This window comes from Salmo salar, chromosome ssa14 (assembly GCF_905237065.1).
Source record: "Salmo salar chromosome ssa14, Ssal_v3.1, whole genome shotgun sequence".
NCBI classification, from domain to species: domain Eukaryota; kingdom Metazoa; phylum Chordata; class Actinopteri; order Salmoniformes; family Salmonidae; genus Salmo; species Salmo salar.
In genome coordinates, this window is record NC_059455.1 from 77,171,082 (window position 1) to 77,194,440 (window position 23,359).

Below are 23,359 nucleotides of genomic sequence, written 5' to 3' on the forward strand. Positions count from 1 at the left end.
AGACATACCGGTTTCCAGAGCTCAGGTGATTGCACATTGGGGCCGTCAATACTGCACTATGTGCATTTCATAGTGTTACTGTGTGTCTTTGTCCTACAGAGAACACTCTGCACCAAAAAAGTAATCCTGGATTCATAATTGGAAAAACATTTTGTAAATTAAGATCTAATACCTCCCTCTTCAAACTGGAAGGAAATGGAAATACAACTTATGACAAGGCTTATTGATAACCTCAGCACATATTTTTTATTCACCAAACATCAGACTCTAGCTAGCACTAACTGTAACAAGGTCATGACTATCTGCTTTGCATAGATCAGGGATGTGCAACTTTGACGCGGTGCCCCCCACACGCCATTTTAGTGGCCCCCCTAGTGAAAGCTAAAACAAAACAATAAAGTTTTAAAGTTAATTTCCTGCAATTCTACACATTTTGCCATGGTGTGGATGGGTGATTTTGCAATTTTCTAACTCATTTCATTTCATTTTGCCATGGGGCGCATATTTTGTGTTGCAGTTTTACAGCTAAATGTTTGCCGTTTTTAATATAATCAATGGGCCCCGGTCGGTAAAGCAACCATGGCCGCTAAACTAACTTACCAATGAAAAAAAAACATGGACATGGGCTAATTAGGCCTTTCCTGCAGTCATTGACCAAATGCACCCTCTTTGGCCTCATGGGTGGAATGTTATTAATATATTTTTCATTTTTAAAAACCTGACAAATTCAGTGTTTCTATGTCAAATAGTTTTGTTATATTTCAGTCTTCTGTGATGTATATAAAGTGTAATATTGGGATGTAAACTCAAAATGGAATACATTTCAACTCTATATCTGGCATGGTATAGCTGTCTTCTGTTTTTAAGCCCATAACCATGTGTGTGAGGTGTACACTTTGTTTCTAAGTGGATTTGTTTAAGACTACCAAGAAACACTCTGTGTGACCCTGATTCAGCCCACTGCAATTAAAAGTATTGCTGACGCACAACCAAATTTCGAAATTGCACCTTGTGTATTCTACTATTCTCACTCTCAACAGTAAGTTGAGACCCCGACTGAGTCCCCCCCCCCAAACAAATACTGTATATATGTATTTATTTCATTGGTGTGCGGGCCTACAAAATGGGGGCCACCAGTTGCCCATCCCTAGCATACATAATACAGGACGTTGCTAAACGTCTCACTGCTGCAATTAGTCAAAATGAGAAGCTTTATTCCACTTTCAAATGTAGGCTATATGTTGGATAATTGCTTGAATCTAAATTACATGCCAGGATTGATACACGTGGTTTTTATACAGTTCACAAAAAGCAGTGAGTAGTTAAATAATTACATTGAGTCCAGGAATAGAAATGATTGGTGCAGAGGAAAGCAATAGGCAAATTAGACCCTGGGTATTTGATCTTCCTAATGACCTCCATAGCAACCAAAAACTTGGTAACGTTAATTGTTCTCCTAATTATTAAGCTCTGTCGAACCTTTCGATCCTCATTGAAAGGGCATCATCTTGGAGAATAGGGCAGAGGAAAGTGTGTGTCCTTGATGCATATTGTATGAGGATATTTATGGCATGATTTTCTAGGGTTCTGTGAGCTGACATTTTGGCGCCATAGCGTGGTGATGGACAGCACTTGAACAGTGGACATAAAAATGCATTTACTGGGGTTTATTAATTATGGAAGCCGTTTACCGTTTAAGAACCAAATGGAAGCAAACAGAGTTAAACAAGAGTTCTATTGGACAAATTCTGGTAGGTCCATTCCCATTTCGTTCTAATTAAGAAATGTTTTGTAACAGAATTGGTGTAATGAATACACCACTAGCCTATTGCTACCCTCACACTGTCTCCTAGCTATGGATGAGGATTGGAACAAGGCTAATAAAGAACTACTCCTGATTCCTCATATCACATCAATGAGGTTCAGGAGACCAAATGGCTCTCTATTAGATCAGCATCATTTAGTCCCTAAATAATGAATGGGTGCATTAGCTCTTAGCGACTATTTAGCAGAGTAGCTAGCTCTCATAGTAGCAAAATGTTCTCCATGGAGGTAATAGTGCATTTAGGCTGCCAGCTGTACATGTATCAGAATAGTTTCTTCTCCACTGTGTAGTTTTCAAAGGTATAACAGAATGGCAGAAGAGGACTTGTTGAGAAAGAGAGAAGACAGGGAGGTGGTGGTGAGAGAGAGAAGACAGGAAGGTGGTGGTGAGAGAGGGATAGGAAAAGGTACATCTGTCAATCAGTCAAACACTTTAATGTGGCAATACAATTCAAGTAACAAACAATTCACAGGACCATACACAAATCATTGTCACAACCCCTGCTCCTCCTCACCACCTCATCCCTGCCTTTGCTTGTGTCTGGGATGAGCCTTACAGAACACAAACAGACGTCCCCGCCGCACCACAAAGAAGCAATCTTTACAGCGGCGTTTCAGAGCACTCTTGGTTTTCATCCCTACAGCGGGCTGGAGGCAGGCCAGGTGCTGACACTGGCCCTGGAGGGCGACCCGACCCTGGGAAGAAGATCCAGGGGAGAAGGCCAAGGGCTGGATGGGTCTACCTGGCGTCAGGAGCACTCTGGCTGGGTAGGATGTAAGGGAGGAAAGGCATCGGGAGATGATGGTGGTGGTGATCGGGTAGGTTCGGCTGAGGGTGATCCGGGTCAGATGGCGGGTTAGGGAGCTGACGAGGTGGTTCAACAGGAGTGGAGCCATGCTGTCACCAACACCTGCCTGGAGAGAGAGAACATAAATACACACACACATACATATATATTAGGACGTATCTCAATAGTTTTCAGTTGCTTTGTTCTTTCCATTCCTTCATTATCACTGATCTGACAGAACATGGTAGGTGAAAGCAATATGATGGAAATCTATCCAGTCCTTTCAGCTACTAGTGGTATTGAAGGAGAGGAGGCAATCAAAACAATGCAGACAGAAATATAATATGCAGTGTCTATTATGCTTTGCTTATCTTGGATAATATAAATGTTTTATATATATATATAATATAAATGTTTTATATTATATATATATATATATATATATATATATTATATATATATATATATATTATTATTATTATTATTTTTGCAGATTCTATCAGGCTACACAGTGCATGATTCTATCCAATGCTGGAGACTCATATCTCCCTCACTAGCTTTAAGCACCAACTGTCAGAGCAGCTCACAGATCACTGCACCTGTACATAGCCCATCTGTAAACTGCCCATCTATCTACCTACCTCATCCCCATACTGTATTTATTTATCTTGCTCCTTTGCACATCAGTATCTCTACTTGCACATTCATCTTCTGCACATCTACCATTCTAGTGTTTAATTGCTATATTGTAATTACTTCGCCACCATGGCCTATTTATTGCCTTAACTTACCTAATTTGCACTCACTGTATATAGACTTTTAGTTTTCTTTTCTTGACTGTATGTTTTGTTTATTCCATGTGTAGCTCTGTTGTTGTATGTGTCGAATTGCTATGCTTTATCTTGGCCAGGTCGCAGTTGCAAATGAGAACTAGTTCTCAACTAGCCTACCTGGTTAAATAAAAGTTATATATATATATATATATATTTTTTTTTTAATTCATGCAGCATGGTGGATTCTGAAGGCCAGACGCGATCATCTTTCAACTGCCCAATTAGGCAGTACTAGTACTTCATCCGAATAAATGTATTAATGTAACATAATATGCACCAACCTTTCAGTTATAAGAACGGCTTACAGCTGGGAATAAACTCCAGAAATGCACCGTTTAATCAAAGCAACACTTCCGAAGAAGGATTACTTTCGCACGGAGATATCTCTGCTTCCTGACTGTGACGTAAATGACTTTGAGAAAAGTCACTGCGTGTGCGCTGGGTCTTAGAGCACGAAATGGGGAGAATCTGTGGCCACTAAATACACTTTCTCGCTTTCATTTAAACTGTAACGCGTTGCAGAATTGATTAACTACAAAGTATTTACAATAATCCATTCCTTAATATAATTATTATGTTACTGTTGGTTGCAAACGATTCGTGAATATTTGATGAAATTCACAGCACTAGGACCAGGCGGTCGTCTTTGGAGGTCGGAGAAGCTCCCTCATCTTTGCGAAGCATGTTGGGTATAGAGTCCATTGTAAACATGGCTGCCGTTGTGCGTCGGATTCTGTCCTTCAGTAGAAATGCTAAGGCGCTTGTATCGCCTTTGAGGACCTCGGCGGTTTCTCTACAGCGCTACAGTCTAGAAGCGTCGACCACTGGAGAGCAAATTACCCACACTGGACAAGTAAGGCTCAAACGTTAGGTTGTGTGTTGGTTACCCCGAAAATATGCAGTTACTCGCTAGCTACCAAGCTAACGTATAGCAAAATTGTCAGATGTTGGGGTTGTCAATTTAGATTTGACCGTTGGTCCAGCTTTGAGTTGTGGTCACCAGCTAGATAGCTGCTCACCCACTAGTGGGGTAGTTAGGCTAAGTATTGGCACTTCTATCACGATGAACACTAGTAAGAGCAAAGGCAGATGACACTTTAGTTAACTAGGTAGAGTGTCAGAGTTTACTAACTGTAAGCAATTTTATTGATGGTTGTGAGATGATAACCTTACTGTGATCATGTATGTGTAGAATGTGATATCTGATTGTAATAGATATGTTCCAGAACAGTGTCTGCATGTTGTTTCAGGTGTATGATGAAAATGATCCCAGGCGAGCCAGGTTCGTGGGCCGACAGAAAGAGGTAAAACGACGTTGTCTGAAAGGGCCATAGTTGCCATGTGACTTCAATGTATTATTCACTTTTTTGCTCACCAGTATTTCTGCACATTATTGCACAGTATTTCTGCACATTATTGCACAGTATTTCTGCACATTCATCTGCACATTTTATATATATATATATATATAATAAATAATCTGCACATTTATCACTCCAGTGTTAATTTGCTAAATTGTAATTACTTTGCTACTATGGCCTGTTTATTGCTGTACCTCCTTACTCCATTTACACACACTGTATATAGATTATTCTATTGTGTTATTGGCTGTACTTTTGTTTATCCTATGTGTAACTCTGTGTTGTTTTTTGCCTCACTGCTTTGCTTTATCTTGGCCAGGTCGCAGTTGTAAATGAGAACTTGTTCTCAACTGGCTTACCTGGTTAAATAAATGTGGGGGGAAAATGTAGAAGTTGAGTCCTATGATTCATACCACTACCTGTTGAAATAAGGCCTAGAGCCTCTTTGCATTGCTCGGCAAAGTGGCCGTTGATAGATTTACAATGCACATTTAGTATTCCGCTGAGTGGGAATTTGGACTACAAAACAGAGTGTAAGCTACAGACAGTACTGTTTGTGCTGTGTGTTTCAAGGTGAACAAGAACTTTGCCATCAAGCTGGTGGCTGAAGAGCCAGTCAGTGGCGTAGAGGCCAGAGTGGTGTCCTGTGACGGGGGTGGAGGAGCACTGGGCCACCCAAAAGTCTACATCAACCTGGTAATGATGTCTCTGTAGTGCACATGTCCCTATAATGTACACTAGTTAGTGGTGTCGAAGTCAGAACTCATATAAGCTGTGACTACATAACAAGCACGAGCGCAGATCCTGTATTCAATTTCAGTTCAATGTGCGCTCAAGTCCAATTTACATGACTCGCGCAAGAATGACATTGCGCCGTGCAAGCCATTGTGGAGGCACAAGCCCTGAAAGAACGGCTGCGCCAGTCTCCACAATGCTTTGGAGTCAGCTCTCAGAGTTCAAGTAAATGTAACTTTAACACCGCGCTGAGCTCGGTGACTTGCACGAATCAAGTCAACAGGCTTTTACATCGGGTCGTTTCTATTTTTCAGCTTCACGCTACTTAGTGATTTGGTTTATTTTATGTGGTTTTCCATTGTGCTAATGTCTGTTTTCTGCGTGTTTCTCCAGGATAAAGAAACTAAAGTGGGCACATGTGGCTACTGTGGACTGCAGTTCAAGCAGACCCATCATCATTGAGACTCTTTCTCAGTCCTCTCTCTCTGTAGTCTCATTCTGGTTAATAAATTATATCTACTTTTCTCCTCAGTCTGTATCAGTTCCTATGATGTGGGGTATATGCATATGGAAGCTTCATCAGTTGGTAAATGCCTAGTCTTGGCACCCAGACCCAAATCAAGGCTCCCATGAGAGACTAGTAAATGCCACAATGCTCTTTCTAGATGGCTGGTTTAAAATGTGTTGCATCTATTCCTCAAGTGATTGCAATGAGTTGTTTCTGGACCCTGAAGAAAATAATAATCGGGTAACTTTTCGATCTTACAGTTCCCTGTCTCACTGCCAGAGGGCAGCATTGTCTGACTTGTCAAAAGTGTTCATGCAATAGTAAATGATTCAGTGAAACAACAAGGTACAGGACAGACAGGGTGTTGTGGTTACTGTAGAAGCTGTGATGGGGTTAGTTTTGACAAGGCATTAAAGACTTATTGTGTACGTGGCAATAACCCAATGGCTTATTAAATAGTTATGCTGTGCAAGTGGCACTTCCAGTGCTGGTATCTTCATTTTTCTTTAGACATGCGGTGCCTTCAGAAAGTATTCACTGACACCCCTTGACTTTTTACACATTTTGTTGTGTTATAAAGTGGGATTACAACTGATTTAATTGTCTTAATTTTTTTGTCAATGATCTACACAAAATACACTGTCAAAGTGGAAGAATAATTCTAACATTAGTAAAAAAAAATATGAAAAATAAAACACGATTAGGTAAATATTCAACCCCCTGAGTCAATACATGTTAGAATCACCTTTTGCAGCGATTACAGCTGTGAGTCTTTCTGGGTGAGTCTCTAAGACCTTTCCACACCTGGATTGTGCAACATTTACCCATTATTCTTTTCACAATTCTTCAAGCTCTGTCATTGGTTATTGTTCAGTGCTAGACAACCATTTTCAGGTATTGCTGTAGATTTTCAAGCAGATTTACAGTACCAGTCAAAAGTTAGGACACACCTACTCATTCCAGGGTTTTTATTTTAACAATGTTCTTCATTGTACAATAATCGTGAAGACATCAAAACTATGAAGTAACACACATGGAATCATGTAGTAACCAAAAAAGTGTTAAACAAATCAAAATATATTTGATATTCTTCAAAGTAGCCACCCTTTGCCTCGACAGCTTTGCACACTCTTGACATTCTCTTAACCAGCTTCATGAGGTAATCACTTGTAATGCATTTCCATTAACAGGTGTGCCTTGTTAAGTTAATTTGTGGAATTTATTTCCTTAATACGTTTGAGCCAATCAGTTGAGTTGTAACAAGTTAGGGGTGGTATACAGAAGATAGCCCTATTTAGTAAAAGACCAAGTCCATGTTATGGCAAGAACAACTCAAATAAGCAAAGAGAAACGACAGTCCATTACTTTATGACATGAAGGTCAGTCAATGCAGAAAATGTCAAGAACTTTGAAAGTTTCTTCAAGTGCAGTTGCAAAAAAACATCAAGCACTATGATGAAACTGGCTCTCATGAGGACCGCCACAGAAAGGAAAACCCAGAGTTACCACTGCTGCAGAGGATAAGTTCATTCGAGTTACCAACCTCCGATTGCAGCCCAAATAAATGCTTCACAGAGTTCAAGTAAGACACATCTCTTTATCAGAGGAGGAGACTGCATGAATCAGGCCCTCATGGTCAAATTGCTGCAAAGAAACCACTACTAAAGGACTCCCAATAAGAACAAGAGACTTGCTTGGTCCGATAAACACAAGCAATGGACATTAGACTGGTGGAAATCTGTCCTTTGGTCTGATGAGTCCAAATTTGAGATTTTTGGTTCCAACTGCCGTGTCTTTGTGAGACGCAGAGTAGGTGAACGGATGATCTCTGCATGTGTGGTTCCCACCGTGAAGCATGGAGGAGTGATGGTGTGGGGGTGTTTTGCTGGTGACACAGTGATTTATTTAGATTTTAAGCCACACTTAACCAGAATGGCTACCACAGCATTCTGCAGCAATACGCCATCCCATCTGGTTTGCGCTTAGTGGGACTATCATTTGTTTTTCAACAGGACAATGACCCAAAACACACCTCCAGGCTGTGTAAGGGCTATTTGACCAAGAACGAGAGTGCTGGAGTGCTGCATCAGATGACCTGGCCTCCACAATCACCTGACCTTAACCCAATTGAGATGGTTTGGGATGATTTGGACCGCAGAGTGAAGGAAAAGCAGCCAACAAGTGCTCAGCATATGTGGGAACACCTTCAAGGCTGTTGGAAAAGTATTCCAGGTGAAGCTGGTTGAGAGAATGCCAAGAGTGTGCAAAGCTGTCATCAAGGCAAAGGGTGGCTACTTTGAAGAATAAAAAATATATTTTGATTTGTTTAACACTTTTTTACTTACTACATGATTCCATATGTGTTATTTCACAGTTTTGATGTCTTCACTATTATTAGAATAGTAAAAATAAAGAAAAATCCTTGAATAAGTAGGTGTGTCCAAACTTTTGACTGGTACTGTAAGTCAAAACTCTAACTCAGCCACTCAGGAACTTTCCCTGTCTTCTTGGTAAGTAACTCCAGTGTAGATTTGGCCTTGTGTTTTAGGTTATTGTCCTGCGGGAAGGTGAATTAATCTCCCAGCGTCTTGTGGAAAGCAGACTGGGCCAGGTTTTCTTCTAGGATTTTATCCTGAAAAACTCATGTCCTTAACAATTACAAGCATTCCCATAACATGATGCAGTCACCACTATGCTTGAACATATGGAGATACTCTGTAATGTATTGGATTTGCCCCAAACATAACACTTTGTATTCAGGACTGTGAAGTTGACCATGCAGTCGGATTGGAACAGTGTGGAGGCATACGAGGATGATGTGTTGTTTCTTCCAAAAGTGAGGCTTTTTATTAGCAGATAAAGAATTTATATAGCTGATGACTGTACAAGTATTTACAAAAACAAACAGGACGATGGACAAAAAGAGGCCTAATAAACTCAAAAGAAAACCCAGGCTCAATAATTGTCTGTTAACCCAGCAGCATGTCATCCTTACCCTGTCTGTCTCTCAAACGGAAATGACAGGGTTCAAATACCAATACCCATCATGTATTTGACAAATGGGAAGAAGCCCTTTCAAAGCCTGTTCAATTAACATTAAGCTGCATGAATTAACATCTAAACTTTTTCAGATGCTACACACATGAATAACCTTAAGCGCATATGTCAATAACGGTGCAACCATGCTTTTAGCATAAATACAATCTGGGATATGAACATATACGTCCATCCGGGGATAAGAAACTTCCGCTATACTGTACACTGAATAAACCATGCGCTCTTGAATGCATCCCATTGCCTGTCGATTCTCGGACCAGGAAATGAACAGATAACCCTCTACAATCAATGAGGAAATGCCAGGTAATAATTTACCAAAAGGACATCGCTAAACCATTAATCCTTTGCAATGTCTGATTATTAATAGAAGGCATGTCTTTAGATAATGTGACGGAGATCATAGGGCGATCATCACAAGGAGATCATAGGACAATCATCACAAGGAGATCATAGGACGATCATCACAAGGAGATCATAGGACGATCATCACAAGGACAAAAAGTTCATTTCTTTGCCACATGTTTTGCAGTAATGATGCATGTTTTGGAATATTTTTATTCTGTACAAGCTTCCTTCTTTTCACTCTGTCATTTATGTTAGTATTGTGAAGTATCTAAAATGTTGATCCATCCTCAGTTTTCTCCTATAGGCCCTCTTCACAGGGACCAGGGAGATCCTTATAGGACTCATCCTGCATTCATCCACCCTTCCACTCCCAATCCCCCCTTACACATACTCTCGCACCCCACCCCCTCCTCACTCCCACTCCCCAGGCTGCGCTCTGCCACCCCTGGAAGATGTCAGGGGAGCTCCAGTCTGATAGGGAACAGCCGCGCGGAACAATACATGTTTGAAAAAGATGATATATATATTTCAGCAGCCATATTCTCCATAGACCTGCATGCCAAATTGGCCCAGGCAGGGTGTAGTAGGGCTGGGCTACAGATACAGACAGGCAGTGCTAGAGCTATCCTGTCCTGTCCTGGGCTGGCGATGCAGGCAGCCATTGGAACAGCGTTTTCCACACCATGGCGCTCAGGTTGGAAGGAAAGCATCCAAGCTGATATAATTGGTCCTGGTGACACAGGAAGAGAAGGTTTGATGCGATGGTAAGAGGGTAAGACTCATTCATAGTCAGACCAGGGATGGGTGATTGAAAGAGAGAAGAAGAGGCCATTGTTAGAAAGGATGTTCAGTCAGGGTTAGGGAGTTGAGAGGTTGAAAGGCGTGGAGGTTTTAGTGAGACACACACACTGGTTGGTTAAGAGGTGTGTGTGTGTGTGTGTGTGTGTGTGTGTGTGTGTGTGTGTAGGTTGCAGGCGCTTGGCTGGTTGGGGCATTGCTCTAAGCAAAATCTTCAGATGAAACTGAGCATATGAATTGTGTTGAATAAAACAGCACTTTTTCAATTATTCATCCCTCTAAAATACACGGACCACCTAATAGATATAGAGATGCAATGCTGTGAGGAAACTGTGGGTATAATTTAAGACTGTCATCAAACTCTTCAGATTGAAATTTATTTTAGTTCGATGTGCAATTAAGCTTATATTCATTGTCTAGGATGAGTGCATGCTGTCAAATCACTTTTTTTACAGGAAAAGAAAACGCATAGAAATGTTAAAGAAGGATTATGATTTGCACAGCAATCCTTCCATCCATGTTGTATGTAATAATGTGTCCTTTTTAAGAATGTCTTCAAAGTTCTGTTGTTTCTTATGGAAAGAAAGGGAAGTAAACGTAGATGTGTTGTGTGAGAAGAGCAACTCAGTAAAAATCTCCAATAGAGTCCTCTATGCAGAAGATGAGGAGGATAAATAGCACGGAATTTCCTCTGTGCGCGCACACACACACACACACACACACACACACTCTATAATCACTGTATTCTCCCTCAACATAGAATAACAATTCTCACCGTATAATTGCCCCATTAAAAGATTGTACCTCTAAGATCTGTCACATTACTGAGCCTCCAGCCTTACTAAGGAGCTACCCCTGATCTCTCTTTAGCCAATTATCTAACCTTCACTTCTCTAAAGTCACTCTGGATCTAAAATGCCCATAGACACAGATCTAGGATCAGCTCATCATCCTTCAATCCTAACCTTTACTATTAAGGGTATAAAAATCATAGCTGACCTTAGATCAGTGTGTTGGAGGGACTTCCTCCCACTCAGCTGAAGTAACAGAGTACAGACGTCGTGACCTTTACCACGGAGACGATATGACATGTTCTAGTGCCAGGGACAGAGATGGTAGCTGGGAGAAGCAGACACCTCCGCTAAGGGGGTGACGTGACAGTCTAGGGAGAGAGTTAGCTCTCAGCACTCTTGATAGCCTCAAAAGACCTGAGTGTGTGTGACAGGACACAGGAGAGAATGGTGTGGCCGTGGTGTGTGTCTTGGGGAGAGAGAGAGACAGAGAGATGGAGAGAGAAAGAGAGAGAGAGAGGGGAGAGAGTGTGTGCATTTGTGCATGTATTTATATAAGTGTTTGTGTGCGAGTGTGTCCATAGGTGCGTGCGTGTCCGTAGGTGTGTGTGTGTCCATAGGTGCGTGTGTCCATAGGAGCGTGTGTCCATAGGTGCGTGCGTGTCCGTAGGTGCGTGCGTGTCCATAGGTGCGTGCGTGTCCATAGGAGCGTGTGTCCAGAGGTGCGTGCGTGTCCGTAGGTGCGTGCGTGTCCGTAGGTGCGTGTGTGTGTGATGGAGGGTGTTGAGTGGGCTAGGTGTTAGACTGAAGGTGTAGACAGTGTTTAGGATAAGTCAATATAATGTTCTTAGAGCCTAGAGAAATGAACTTCCTCCTCCCCTGGAGTCTGCAGAAACACCCTTACACAGACCTTCTTCAGAGTTCGAAATTCTGAAAAAAACCAGGGCTACCACCTTATAATGGGAGACGGAATGCAATTCTATTAGAATGCACAATATATAAATGTATGTTGTGGATAGTTCCACCCATATGTAACTATCAAATTGCTGTGGTCTGAGGGGCTTTGCCTGTTCTAGTAATTATATTTCTATGGTTCCACCACTATCAAAAATCTGAATGTAAAGGAAGACTTTATGTTGCAAGAAAGAAATTCACCGGTCAGGCATTTGACAGATGCTTGACTGTAAATGTTTGCATGATGCGTCCCCGCAGGGTGTGCTGTGGTGGGGCTGTTTTATTAGTGGTGTGAAACAGACAAGCTAACATCAGGTCCAACCTGTCTCTGCTACTCTACCAGACTGGGGCATTAAACACACTATGGCTTAATGCATTATCTGGCCCATAGAGCTTGGTGTTGTGTGGGAGAAGTGAGAGAGACAAGGCAGGATGGGATATATTGTTTGTGTGTCTAGATTGCTTCTGTGGTTTAAGTTGAGAGAGGGGGAGAGTAGGGGGAAGTGGAGGAGAGAGGGTGAGACGAGAGGAGGAGAGGACAGAGAGGAAGAGATGACAGAGAGGAAGAGATGACAGAGAGGAAGGAGAGAGGTGCACAAGGAGGAGAGAGTGGGGAAGAATTTAGCGGTAGAGGTAAAAGAATGGAAGGAAAGTCAGAGGATCTCAAAGGATGGTAAAGAGGGAGAAAGGACAAAGAGAGGATGGAGAACGGATACACATCTCAACTGGACAGACAGAGACATGAAACACATGCAGTATTGAACTTAACCCATAGTGAGAAAACTACCAAGTTGCCACTCATCAGTGCAGTGCTCTGCAAGATAGGCTAGTGCTCTCCAGCCCTTGGGGCCCCGTGTCACCGCAGCAGCTGAGGGTGTTAACAGGTACTCCAGTCCCGTTAAGCGTACTCTCCCTCTCCCCTCCCATCTCTTCATATCTTTTCCCTCACATCTCCTCTCACCTCAGAGCTAAACGGCATGGATGATATGAGCACACTGAACTTTGGGGGTGGTTCGTTTGAAACCTTTTGATATAGGCCTATTACTGAGCGTCTTGGTTTGGGGTAGAGATCTCATTCAGGGTTAGGAGTTTATCATCTCACAAATTGCGATTGAATAAAGAGGAATGATAGCCTATACACTAAATAAAAAATGAGGGTTACTCAAGGCTTCTTTGGGAAGGGTGATGGTTCTACATGGAACCATAATGACTCAAATAACCCTTTTGAGCTTTTCACTGGTTATTTACAGATCACAAAAGGGTTCTTTGCTCTTTTAGTGAAAATGTTAATATAGGGTAGGCAGCTCATTCGAATATTTTGTGGCGTGGTTTTCTCACAGCTCTTTTTGTGCAAACGTGAGTGACTATATCCAATGTGCTGTGTTATCAGCACCTTCAGAAAGTATTCACACCCCTTTACTTGTCCCACATTTTGTTGTGTTACAGCCTGAATTTAAAATGGATTCAATTCAGATGTTATGTCACTGGCCACACACAATACCCCATAATGTCTGAAGTGGAATTAAGTTTTTCTAAAATGTTTTGATATCAATAAAAAATGAAAGAATACAATTATCTTTAAGGTCCCTCAGTCGAACAGTGAATTTCAAATACAGATTCACTCACAAAGACCAGGGACATTTTCCAAAGCCTCGCAAAGAAGGGCACCTATTCGTAGATGGGTAAAAAAACAGACATTGAAAATTGCCTTGAGCATGGTGAATTTATTCATTACACTTTAGATCAATTCACACAGTCACTACAAAGTTACAGGCGTCCTTCCACACTCAGCTTGCCGGAGAGGAAGGAAACAGCTCAGGGATTTCACCATGAGGCCAATGGTGACTATAAAACAGTTAGAGTTTATGGCTGTGACAGGAGAAAACTGAGGATGGATCAACAACATTGTAGTTCTGCCACGTTACTAACCTAAATGACAGAGTGATAAGAAGGAAGCCTGTACATAATATGTCCTGAATACAAAGCGTTATGTTTGGGGCAAACACAACACATCACTGACTACCACTCTTCATATTTTCAAGCATGGTGGTGGCTGCATCATGTTATGGGTATGCTTGTCATCGGCAAGGACTAGGGAGTTTTTTTTTAATAAAAATTAACGGAATAGAGCTAAACACAGGCAAAATCCTAGGGGAAAACTTGGTTCAGTCTGCTTTCCAACAGACACTGGGAGACAAATTCACCTTTCAGCAGTACAATAACCTAAAAGACAAGGCCAAATATACAATGGAGTTGCTTACCAAGATGACATTGAATGTTCCTGAGTGGCCTAGTTACAGTTTTGAATTAAATCGGCTTGAAAATCCATGGCAAGACTTGAAAATGGCTGTCTAGCAATGCTTAACAATCAACTTGATAGAGCTTGAAGAATTGAAAAGAATAATGTGCAAATGTGCAAATATTGTACAATCCAGGTGTGCAAAGCTCTTAGAGACTTACCCAGAAAGACTCACAGTTGTAATCGCTGCCAAAGGTGCTTCTACAAAGTTTTGACTCAGGGGTGTGAGTACTTATGTAAATACGATGTTTCTGCATTTCATTTTTTATACATTTGCAAAAATCTCTAAAAACATGTTTTCACTTTGTCATTATGGGGTATTGTGTTTATATGGGCGAGAAAAAATATTTAATCCATTTTGAATTCAGGCTGTAACACAACAAAATGTGGATTAAGTGAATACTTTCTGAAAGCACTGTATACCATTACATATTATATATGACTGTGGCCAGTGACGTGTCTTGTGAAAGACTCATGTAGGCTATGGCCTTGTGTCAACTGAGAAAAGTTGACTAAATCAGTCAGTGGTTCTCAATTCTCTTCTCAGGTTCTCCCAGCTGATCCAGAGGTAGCTCACTTGATTCAACTTGTCAATTAACACAATAATAGCAGCTATGAAATTTTAACAATATCCCCAACCAGAATAAAGAACCCTGTATGGTTATTCAAAGGGATCTTAAAAGAACCTTTCAGATTGAGAAAGGTTCTTTATAGAACCATTCTCCATAAAGGTTATATAAAGAACCATAAAAAAAGGTTCTATGCATCCACATAAAGGGTTGTAACCATAGTGGAACCCTTTTTTGGTGTTATTTAGATCATTTTGTAATTGTTATTTTTTTATAGGACCTTAGGGTTCCAGGTAGAACCTTATGAGCATGGTTCTTTATTGAACCTTCAAAAAAGGGTTTTAAATAACATCAAAAGGGTTCTGTTTTGGTTACAATCCAAATTACCTCAATCTGGTACTATTTAGAATCATTCTTTTTTTGTGTGTATAGAGCATTATTTCAGAGATTGTTCATTGTACCGCTTTATAATCCTTAGCTAGCTAGCTCTATGTAAATAAGACTACAGGATTGTTCGATATACTATGTCTACATTCATTGTGCTGAAGAAAGAAAGTAAACTTTACAGGAAGAGCCAGATGTCATTATTTATCATCTTAAATCTAATTTATTTATGAAGCAGAAAAAGAATGGAATTCTCGGTTGAATTCGTCTTGAATTATTTAGACTGAAATGGTTAATTCCATACAAGGCCTCGGAAGATCTCGGCTCTGTTCTGTTTAATACTTTATCATCTTTCCTAAACCGAAAACTGAGGAGAAAAGAAGAGAGGGAAAAAAAGTTTATTCATCCCGGACCCTACCGCTTAATTGTTCTTTAACTCTTATTTAGAAAGTGTTTATGAAACATTTTAGAAAGCCTCAAATTCGTGAAGTTATGTTGAATAATTTATTGTTCTTGACAACTGAAGGTTTTTGGGATATTGTAGGATTTGAGTTGAAGAGAGGGTGAGAGCTATTCCAGTAGACCTATAATGTTATATTTTACTAAATTGTCTTTGATGCAACAACATTAAGCGTCTTATAAAGATATAGTGATATGATGGGTGTGGTGATTCAAAGACCAAATAAGTCCGTGATGTAGGCCTTTACTGAATCTATATATATATATATAAAGATGTTTACCAGATCGAATTGTACCTCATTTGTATCAATGGTATTCGTCCATTCGATCCCTCTCATGCCATTTATTATTCTAGCCTTAACATTTGGAAAAGTCTCCCTCAACCCTCGGGTTGAACGGCATCATGTCATGAATCGTATTACAATGTCAGAGCTAGGCAACTCCTAACCCTTCAGCTGGCAAATCAGAAGAGATATTGCATGAAGTCAGTGGAGATAAAGCTATTAGATTAAGAAGTGTGTTAGGCAGCTCAACTCCTCGCTAATGGAGTATATTCTATAATGGAGTGACCCGTTTAGAGAGCGGTGGATGCGCAGCTCATGGTCCCAGGTTGATGCAGTCAAAAGCCGGCTAATGAAAAGAGACGCATCACTGATTGCTGCTATATCTGGGCCCGCGGTGGAAGTGGCATCGATTTAACAATTTAGCAGCCCTGTCCTCTGTGTGTTGGAATTAGTCACGGCTCAAGGATGCCCAGCTTGCCCCCTTTTACAAACATGCGCACACACACACACACACACACACACACACACACACACACACACACACACACACACACACACACACACACACACACACACACACACACAAACTAAGGAAAAAATAGCCTACTACAGTATATCTCGATCTCCAATGTGCATTCATTGAGGAACTATATGTGCAAAATATTCAGTCTTGGAGGAAATTTTAAGTTCAATAAAAAATGTAAAATAAACCTATTTATATTTCATTTGTGGGCTATGATATATTTTCATGATTTAGCGACACAATTTCAGCACCATGGAGAGCGAACGCAAGGAGCAAACAGACGCATCAGAGAGAACATCATTCTGCTAAAAACGATTGTTTATTTCAGTGACTCAACAACTGCAATCGGACTTTAGTGCAAGAACATGTATACACGTGTGAAATAGTTATATCAGATGTGATCTTAAGCAAAACATATATTATGCTTTATTTCGTTTAAGAGAAAAAATGGTGCTCTCATGCATCTGGTTATTATAAAAGGTCTGTAAACGGTGTAGGCCAGTAGGCTACTCCCCCTCAGATATTCCCACGGTGCGGCTAACGTGATACTCCAACATCATAAAATTACATATTTTCTGTGTTTTTGTGATCAAACCATCCAACACTTTCTAATCTGTTTAAGGGTTCAGTTTACCGGGAGAATTAGTAGGCTATTACATTGCTTTTCTATGTCCAAAGGGATTGAATCCCTCTTTTCCACTCATTTACATCTGTGTTTTAAACTGAAAGTAGTAAGAATTTGAAGTTTATGCAGAACTTATTTACTGACACTGATGTAGCCTACGTTGATGTATTGACGCTTTTCTAAAACAAAAAAAGGCATGGAAGCATGTGCCATCATAAGGAGTTCATATACCTTTCTACAGCAGTCTCTGTAAGTCTCTGTAAGTCTCTGTATGTCTCTGTAAGTCTCTGTAAGTCTCTGTAAAGAAGTCTATACATTCTGCAAAGACGAGGTAACATGTTCAACAGAACGTTGTCCCAGAGTTCTGCCTTCCATCACCTGTCTATTTAACCCAATCCATGCCCTGTCCATGGCTGGCTTGGACAACACAGGGTTAAAGGAACTCTGTCTGAACAGTGGGTCGTGGAAGACCCCGTCCACCCAATCTCTGAGGGTAGTCACTGGCGAGTCCTGCTGCCTAGCCCCCCCCACCTTCAGGTGGGGTACTTCAGTTGGATACCCCCCTGGGGAGAGAGACTCGCTGGAGGTGGCTGTGTGCATGCATGCTGGGAATTCAGCTTGGATAGCAGCAGTTTGTGCGATGGACCAGATTTTAGGTTTGCTGCTCTCTGTACTTTGCAGGTCCTGTTGAGTGTAGAATGAGTTGGTTGTTCGGTCGTGCTCTGGTGTGTGTTTGGGGCAGTCTGCTGACAGTGACAACCGCTCGTTCCCGTGTCGGGATGTGTCTGGGGTATGTCTGAGTGGGCTGGTAGAAGGGTCTTTGGGGTGGTGGCGGTGGTGGCGGTGGTCCGGTGGTGTGTGTACTGGGGTGTCCTTGGTGTGAAACTGGTGTTTAGGGTCGCAGTCAGAACCATCCGACTCCAGCAGATCAAAGTCCTCCAGATCACTCTGTTGTAGGTCCACACACCTACCTGTTACAGAATCTACAACCCAAAAATACATAGATGTTTTAACAATCATAGTTCAACAATCTAGTTAATGATATAAATCTATGGTACGCATGCACTCACCATCAACATCTATCTCGCTTTTGATTGGCTCCTCCTCTTGCGATCCCTCTGCACTGTCGCTGTCATCATCACAGCCCCTCTCGTCAGAGCTCTTATTGGCTCGTGGTGACCATGTGACTTTGTTCTCCTTCTTCAGCCTCCGCCGTGCATTGGCAAACCACGTGGACACCTGAATGAACAAACACATTAAGAAATTATTGCATATTTGATCAATTCCCTAGCTGGCATTTGTGGCCTTGAGCAAGGCACTTAACCCCTAAAACTGCTTCAGGGGCACTGCAGTATGGCTGCCCTCTGCTCCAACCTCACCAACCTGTGTTTGTAATTGTGTTTAGGATAAAGCAGAAGACATTTCTGTGGGACGTAATCTTTATCTGTGATTATCCGGTGCTGACACTGTAAAGGAAAACTGTCATTTATGCGGTAATTTGGGGTATTATCAGCAGTAAAAAACTCTAGCATATTGTAAATGATGGTGCATTGTGGAGAAATGTTGTGGGTGGGGAAATACTTACTGTATTTCGAATGGTACTGAAATTCCATCCCACAGAATACAGTACCGTATCTTTGGAGCTCCAAAAACCTTTTTACCACTAGCGGGTGCATGGCATTGTTGTTTCTGTCTCATTAACATATTTTGAGGTGTGCCTTGTAAGAGCCTATATTTGTTGCACCCAGAGGCTGCAACACAGGTTCAAAAGTGATGAGGCAAAATTTGTACATGTCTTCTCTGGGGCCTGGAGTTTGTACTGATATCATGACCTGGTCAGGTAAAACTCAGGGTCCTATTTGTAGGCTATGACAGGGTCCAATGTTAACTTGGCTCAAAATCTACTGGCCCAAACAGAATTCTACTGGCCCGGACATGGTGTAATTTTTAAATGCATTGGGGTCACACAGGGCCTAGGTTTGCATGCTTTCTCTCTATATGCAGCTATTAATAGCCTATATTTGGTTAGTATGATATGTATTAAAAAGCTGTTTAATATAATTTAGCAATGTAAGTCATTACGTTGTAATAATTGCATGAATTCTTGTTTCTAAAGTATCTTATTTCGCGAAAAAAAATGTACATCTCAAAATAGGATGCGGCCCCTTTAAGACAATTGCGTCCCAAAAGAGATATCTAACTGGCTACAGTAGGCCAGGAAAGAGGAACTAAAGTGTATTTTGTAGCTTACTCTTTCCAGACTATCAGTAGTAGCCAGCATATTGCTAGTGTGTTCACTATTGAAGGTTTTGTAAATTACTTTCACTAAAATAAATAAACTCAGCAAGTAGATTGATGTGCGCTTCTTTTTACTTGAGGACAACTCGTACGTGCTGTTCGACTTTAGCATCAACTTCTGTAGTGCTCGAGAAGTAGGTTACTTGCGCGAGCGTAGTGGTGCTTGACTGTACGGCCAATTATATTGCACAAATACAAATAGCACGACTTTTCTGAGTGTAGTCTTCATTGGTTTTCAATGGTAGGCGGCGACAGAGCAGGTAAATGTTGAACTGGAATACAGAAATGCGCTGTCGGTACTGCTGCTTTGAAAATGGCCACACCAGATTATAAAGTAGTGGGGGAAATGCTGTCTCGACACACGTTTTCCGGTGGCTCTGTTTGCACCTGTGAGTAAGAATGCTGTACCAATTTAACTCGTAACTCATATATGTACTTAATGTTTTTGATTTAACTGAGCTGGAAGACCAGTTGTGTGGAATTTAGTCAATCACTGAACAGATCAATTAGCCGGGTGTGGTGCCTAGTCGTAACACAATCCTGCCGTCCCTGTGGCATCCAGGAGCAGGGTTGTCTACCCCTGGAGTACTGTTTTTAAGCAATAAGTCCCGAAGGAGTGTGGTATATGACTAGTATATCATGGCTAATGGATGTTCTTAGACAAAACACAATTCAAAGTGCCTGGATACAGCCGTTAGCCGTGGTATATTGGCTATATACCACAAACCCCTGAGGTGCCTTATTGCTATTATAAACTGGTTACCAACGTAATTATAACATTTTTTTGTCATACCCATGGATATGTTCTAATATACCATGGCTTTCAGCCAATCAGCATTCAGGGCTCGAACCACCCTGTTTATAATATGAAATATATAATTTTACTTGCCACTGAGCTGCCTGTAAGTTACTGTCAAAGTCACTGCAACCCCTTTACAGTGTAGTGCTCCTCAAAAAGTGAGGAGCACTGTGATTAACCAGTACATAGTGCTCTTCGATCAGACATGTACTGGAACACAACAATAAGTTCAGTAGAGCTCCAACTAACATATTCAGTCTCCAAACACTGAGCCAGTTGTTACCTGTGTGAGTGTCATCTTGGTGATGATGGCCAGCATGATCTTTTCTCCCTTGGTGGGATACGGGTTCTTCTGGTGCTCCTGCAACCAGGCCTTCAGAGTGCTGGTGGTCTCCCTCGTAGCGTTCTTCCTCCGGGCAGCTGCACTGTCCACTGATGACCCATACCTGGGAGAAAGGAGGAGAGGGGTGTCAGAATAGGAGTTTATTTGAAAGAGAACCTCTTCCAAATCGTGTATTTTCAATCCTATGTTTATTAGATCTAATATGTGCTGGAGTTTTCAAATATTTTACTTTTTCCTCATTGTACTTGGAACTATAAGGGTTTGACTTATTATTATATAGTTCATAAATGGAACTATTTTCTGTGTCAATTACGCATGCCTTATCACTATTTCTCACGTTTAGATACTATTGAAATGTTTTCTAACAGAATTACAAGTTATTTTGAAACAGATAACATGTTTAGTAGACATACCCATATCGGTCATATGGATACTGTCCAAATGCATAATCGTACGGATAGTACGCAGGGGTTTGAGAGGCCCCCACATGCGCAGACGCTCCATCTTTGGACTCCAATGTTCCCTGCAAATATGAAATCAAAATATTTAATTATTCATTATTATTTCATTGTGATTGAGATAACTTAAGAAAACCTTTCAAAACCTGACCGTCAAACATAGTTTTGTTTAGGCTACGTTGCCCACCACACACTGGATCAGTCCAGTACGTACGAATTGGCCAAATGTTTGTCCTTTTAATTTTCGCTGGCATGACGAATTAAGTGAAACAAGAAGAAATATATATATATATATATATATATAAAACGAAATTCAATATATTAAAGTACCTACCCTGGCATATAAAGCTGTTGCGTCGCCTCCGCAGGTGCCATAGTACCCCTGGCTCTTTCCATAGGCAGCCCCGTACACACCCAGACCTATAGCCGGGGTTGGTAGCTCCTGGCCCGGGGAGCCGAGCAGCCTGCTCTCGTACACCGGGCACCGGAGAGGCTGGGGAGAGGGAGGCATCACACCGGAGTCTAGGAGAGACCTTCCACCCGGCTCGAGGCAGTTGGCCAGAGAGCTCGTGCTCATGAGGAACTGGCGCGAATACAAGAATAGATTCTTCAGGAAGAATATAACCAATATGCAATGCGTGAGCACAAAACGAAAAAGGCTACCTATAAATTAGTTATTTTGTCAAGCAAACAAAAAGTTGGGCTACAGGATTTATGTGCAAAACCGAAGACGCTATAGTAACAGAAACAATGTTTTCCTTCACCACACTTGTGATGCTTGTTGCAGTGAGAGACGCCTTACCTGGTGTGAAGGTGAGTAGGGGTATCCTAGCTGCGGGTAAGCCATGATATCAAACATCAGGGAGTGTCGGCAAACTTCAAAGGATCGAGCACGAGCACAATGTCCAGCTGTCACTCATCCGTGCATCAGGATTAAGTAGCTCCTAGACGTTGATCTAAGGTCACTTTTGCGATTCCCCTCCGAATGTGGGATCTGGAGAGGTTACGCTTGTCCTAGATCTGTGAATAAAGGGAACTTTTACCAAATCAAACCAACACCGAAACGCACTGCTTTTCACCCCGGGTAAAGTGCTGGCACCCAATATTGGGTTTGTAATGAACAGTCTGCTTCAGCTGCTCTTCAGCTCTTCTTCAGCTCTTCTTTCGGGGTATTTGGGAAACATCAGCTAGGGAAATGTCCGTTCCCCCCAATTCCCAATAATGCCCTTGGGATGTTTTTTGGGGGATGGCTTAGGTGTCCAAGTCGGTTGACAGTTGGTGACTCCTGAATTAATGAATATGTTTACTGTCCAGTCAATCTGACGCGGTGAAACGCATCATTTGCAGTCCAAAGCGGTAGTGATGTTGTGATCTATCATCCACAAACCAACCATGCCACTCCTGATGCGCTCTCTGCTTTTAACGCGCCTGTCTCTCTGACGTCACATGGACTCCCGCAGGCACCATACGGGTCTTCTCCTTCAGGAACTTATATTCAGTTTAGAACCTTCGATTTATCCCCTTTCCTGGAGAAATACAAATGTTTTAAATTAAACAAAATAGGCCTATGCCCCAAAAAATACAATGGTAGAAATCCTTGTGCACGGAGTTCTTCCTCAATGAGAGAACAGAACAAAGCCGAAGGTAGGCCTACATTCATCCAAATAATCTTGCAGAATAAACTTATAAAAGTCTGATTTCATTGAAATAGGCCTACAAGACAGGAAATAAAATATCTATATACCTCATATACTAGGACTACTGTACTTACCGTTATTGACGGTGTCTGTGAACGACAGACCTGCTCACTCAAAGATTCCCTCCCGTTTCCACACGAGCGCACACACCGCCCCGGGGTCCCGGTAAATATAATGAGGATGTGTTCAATTCGCCCCCTCCCTCCCTCCCTCCCTCCCTCCCTCCCTCCCTCCCTCCCTCCCTCCCTCCCTCCCTCCCTCCCTCCCACACACACACACACACACACACACACACACACACACACACACACACACACACACACACACACACACACACACACACCGCATCAGAGGGGGAACACGGAATGACGTGACAGCTCTATCGTGGATGATTGATGACTATGAGATGAAATTAGCATAATAGCTTTTTATTCCTGTAGTTTAGATAACATGTCACCTCAATGAAATTACCTCCTGACTCCTGATCAAGCTGTTACAGTGGAGATGAGATTATAATAGCCAGGTCTGAACGAATTAATCAAACAATAAGCACTTCTGTTATCTTTAGAGGACATCATTTCCAACTCAGTGGTTGTGATGCTGATAAATTCAAAATTGCCATGGAAG

General features: G+C 41.6%; 3 protein-coding genes across 3 annotated transcripts; 1 reads left to right on the forward strand and 2 right to left on the reverse strand.

The window, feature by feature from the left end:
- Window positions 1–2,243: 2,243 nt before the first annotated feature.
- On the reverse strand, window positions 2,244–3,875 carry mrpl36 (mitochondrial ribosomal protein L36). The gene is made up of 2 exons (XM_014142526.2): window positions 3,727–3,875; window positions 2,244–2,739 (listed from the first exon to the last, which is right to left on the reverse strand). Exon 2 carries the CDS (start codon window positions 2,719–2,721, stop codon window positions 2,344–2,346), a length of 378 nt encoding a protein of 125 aa, XP_013998001.1. The 5' UTR covers window positions 2,722–2,739; window positions 3,727–3,875; the 3' UTR covers window positions 2,244–2,343.
- A 125-nt stretch (window positions 3,876–4,000) lies between these two features.
- LOC106570329 (NADH dehydrogenase [ubiquinone] iron-sulfur protein 6, mitochondrial) lies at window positions 4,001–6,072 on the forward strand. Its single transcript, XM_014142525.2, has 4 exons — window positions 4,001–4,298; window positions 4,696–4,749; window positions 5,380–5,502; window positions 5,935–6,072. The coding sequence occupies exons 1-4, from the start codon at window positions 4,128–4,130 to the stop codon at window positions 6,001–6,003; spliced, it is 417 nt and encodes a 138-aa protein (XP_013998000.1). The 5' UTR covers window positions 4,001–4,127; the 3' UTR covers window positions 6,004–6,072.
- Window positions 6,073–16,812: 10,740 nt separating this feature from the next.
- LOC106570331 (iroquois-class homeodomain protein irx-4) lies at window positions 16,813–22,542 on the reverse strand. The gene is made up of 6 exons (XM_014142527.2): window positions 21,838–22,542; window positions 21,370–21,618; window positions 20,991–21,100; window positions 20,518–20,680; window positions 18,208–18,376; window positions 16,813–18,120 (listed from the first exon to the last, which is right to left on the reverse strand). The coding sequence occupies exons 1-6, from the start codon at window positions 21,892–21,894 to the stop codon at window positions 17,447–17,449; spliced, it is 1,422 nt and encodes a 473-aa protein (XP_013998002.2). The 5' UTR covers window positions 21,895–22,542; the 3' UTR covers window positions 16,813–17,446.
- Window positions 22,543–23,359: the final 817 nt, after the last annotated feature.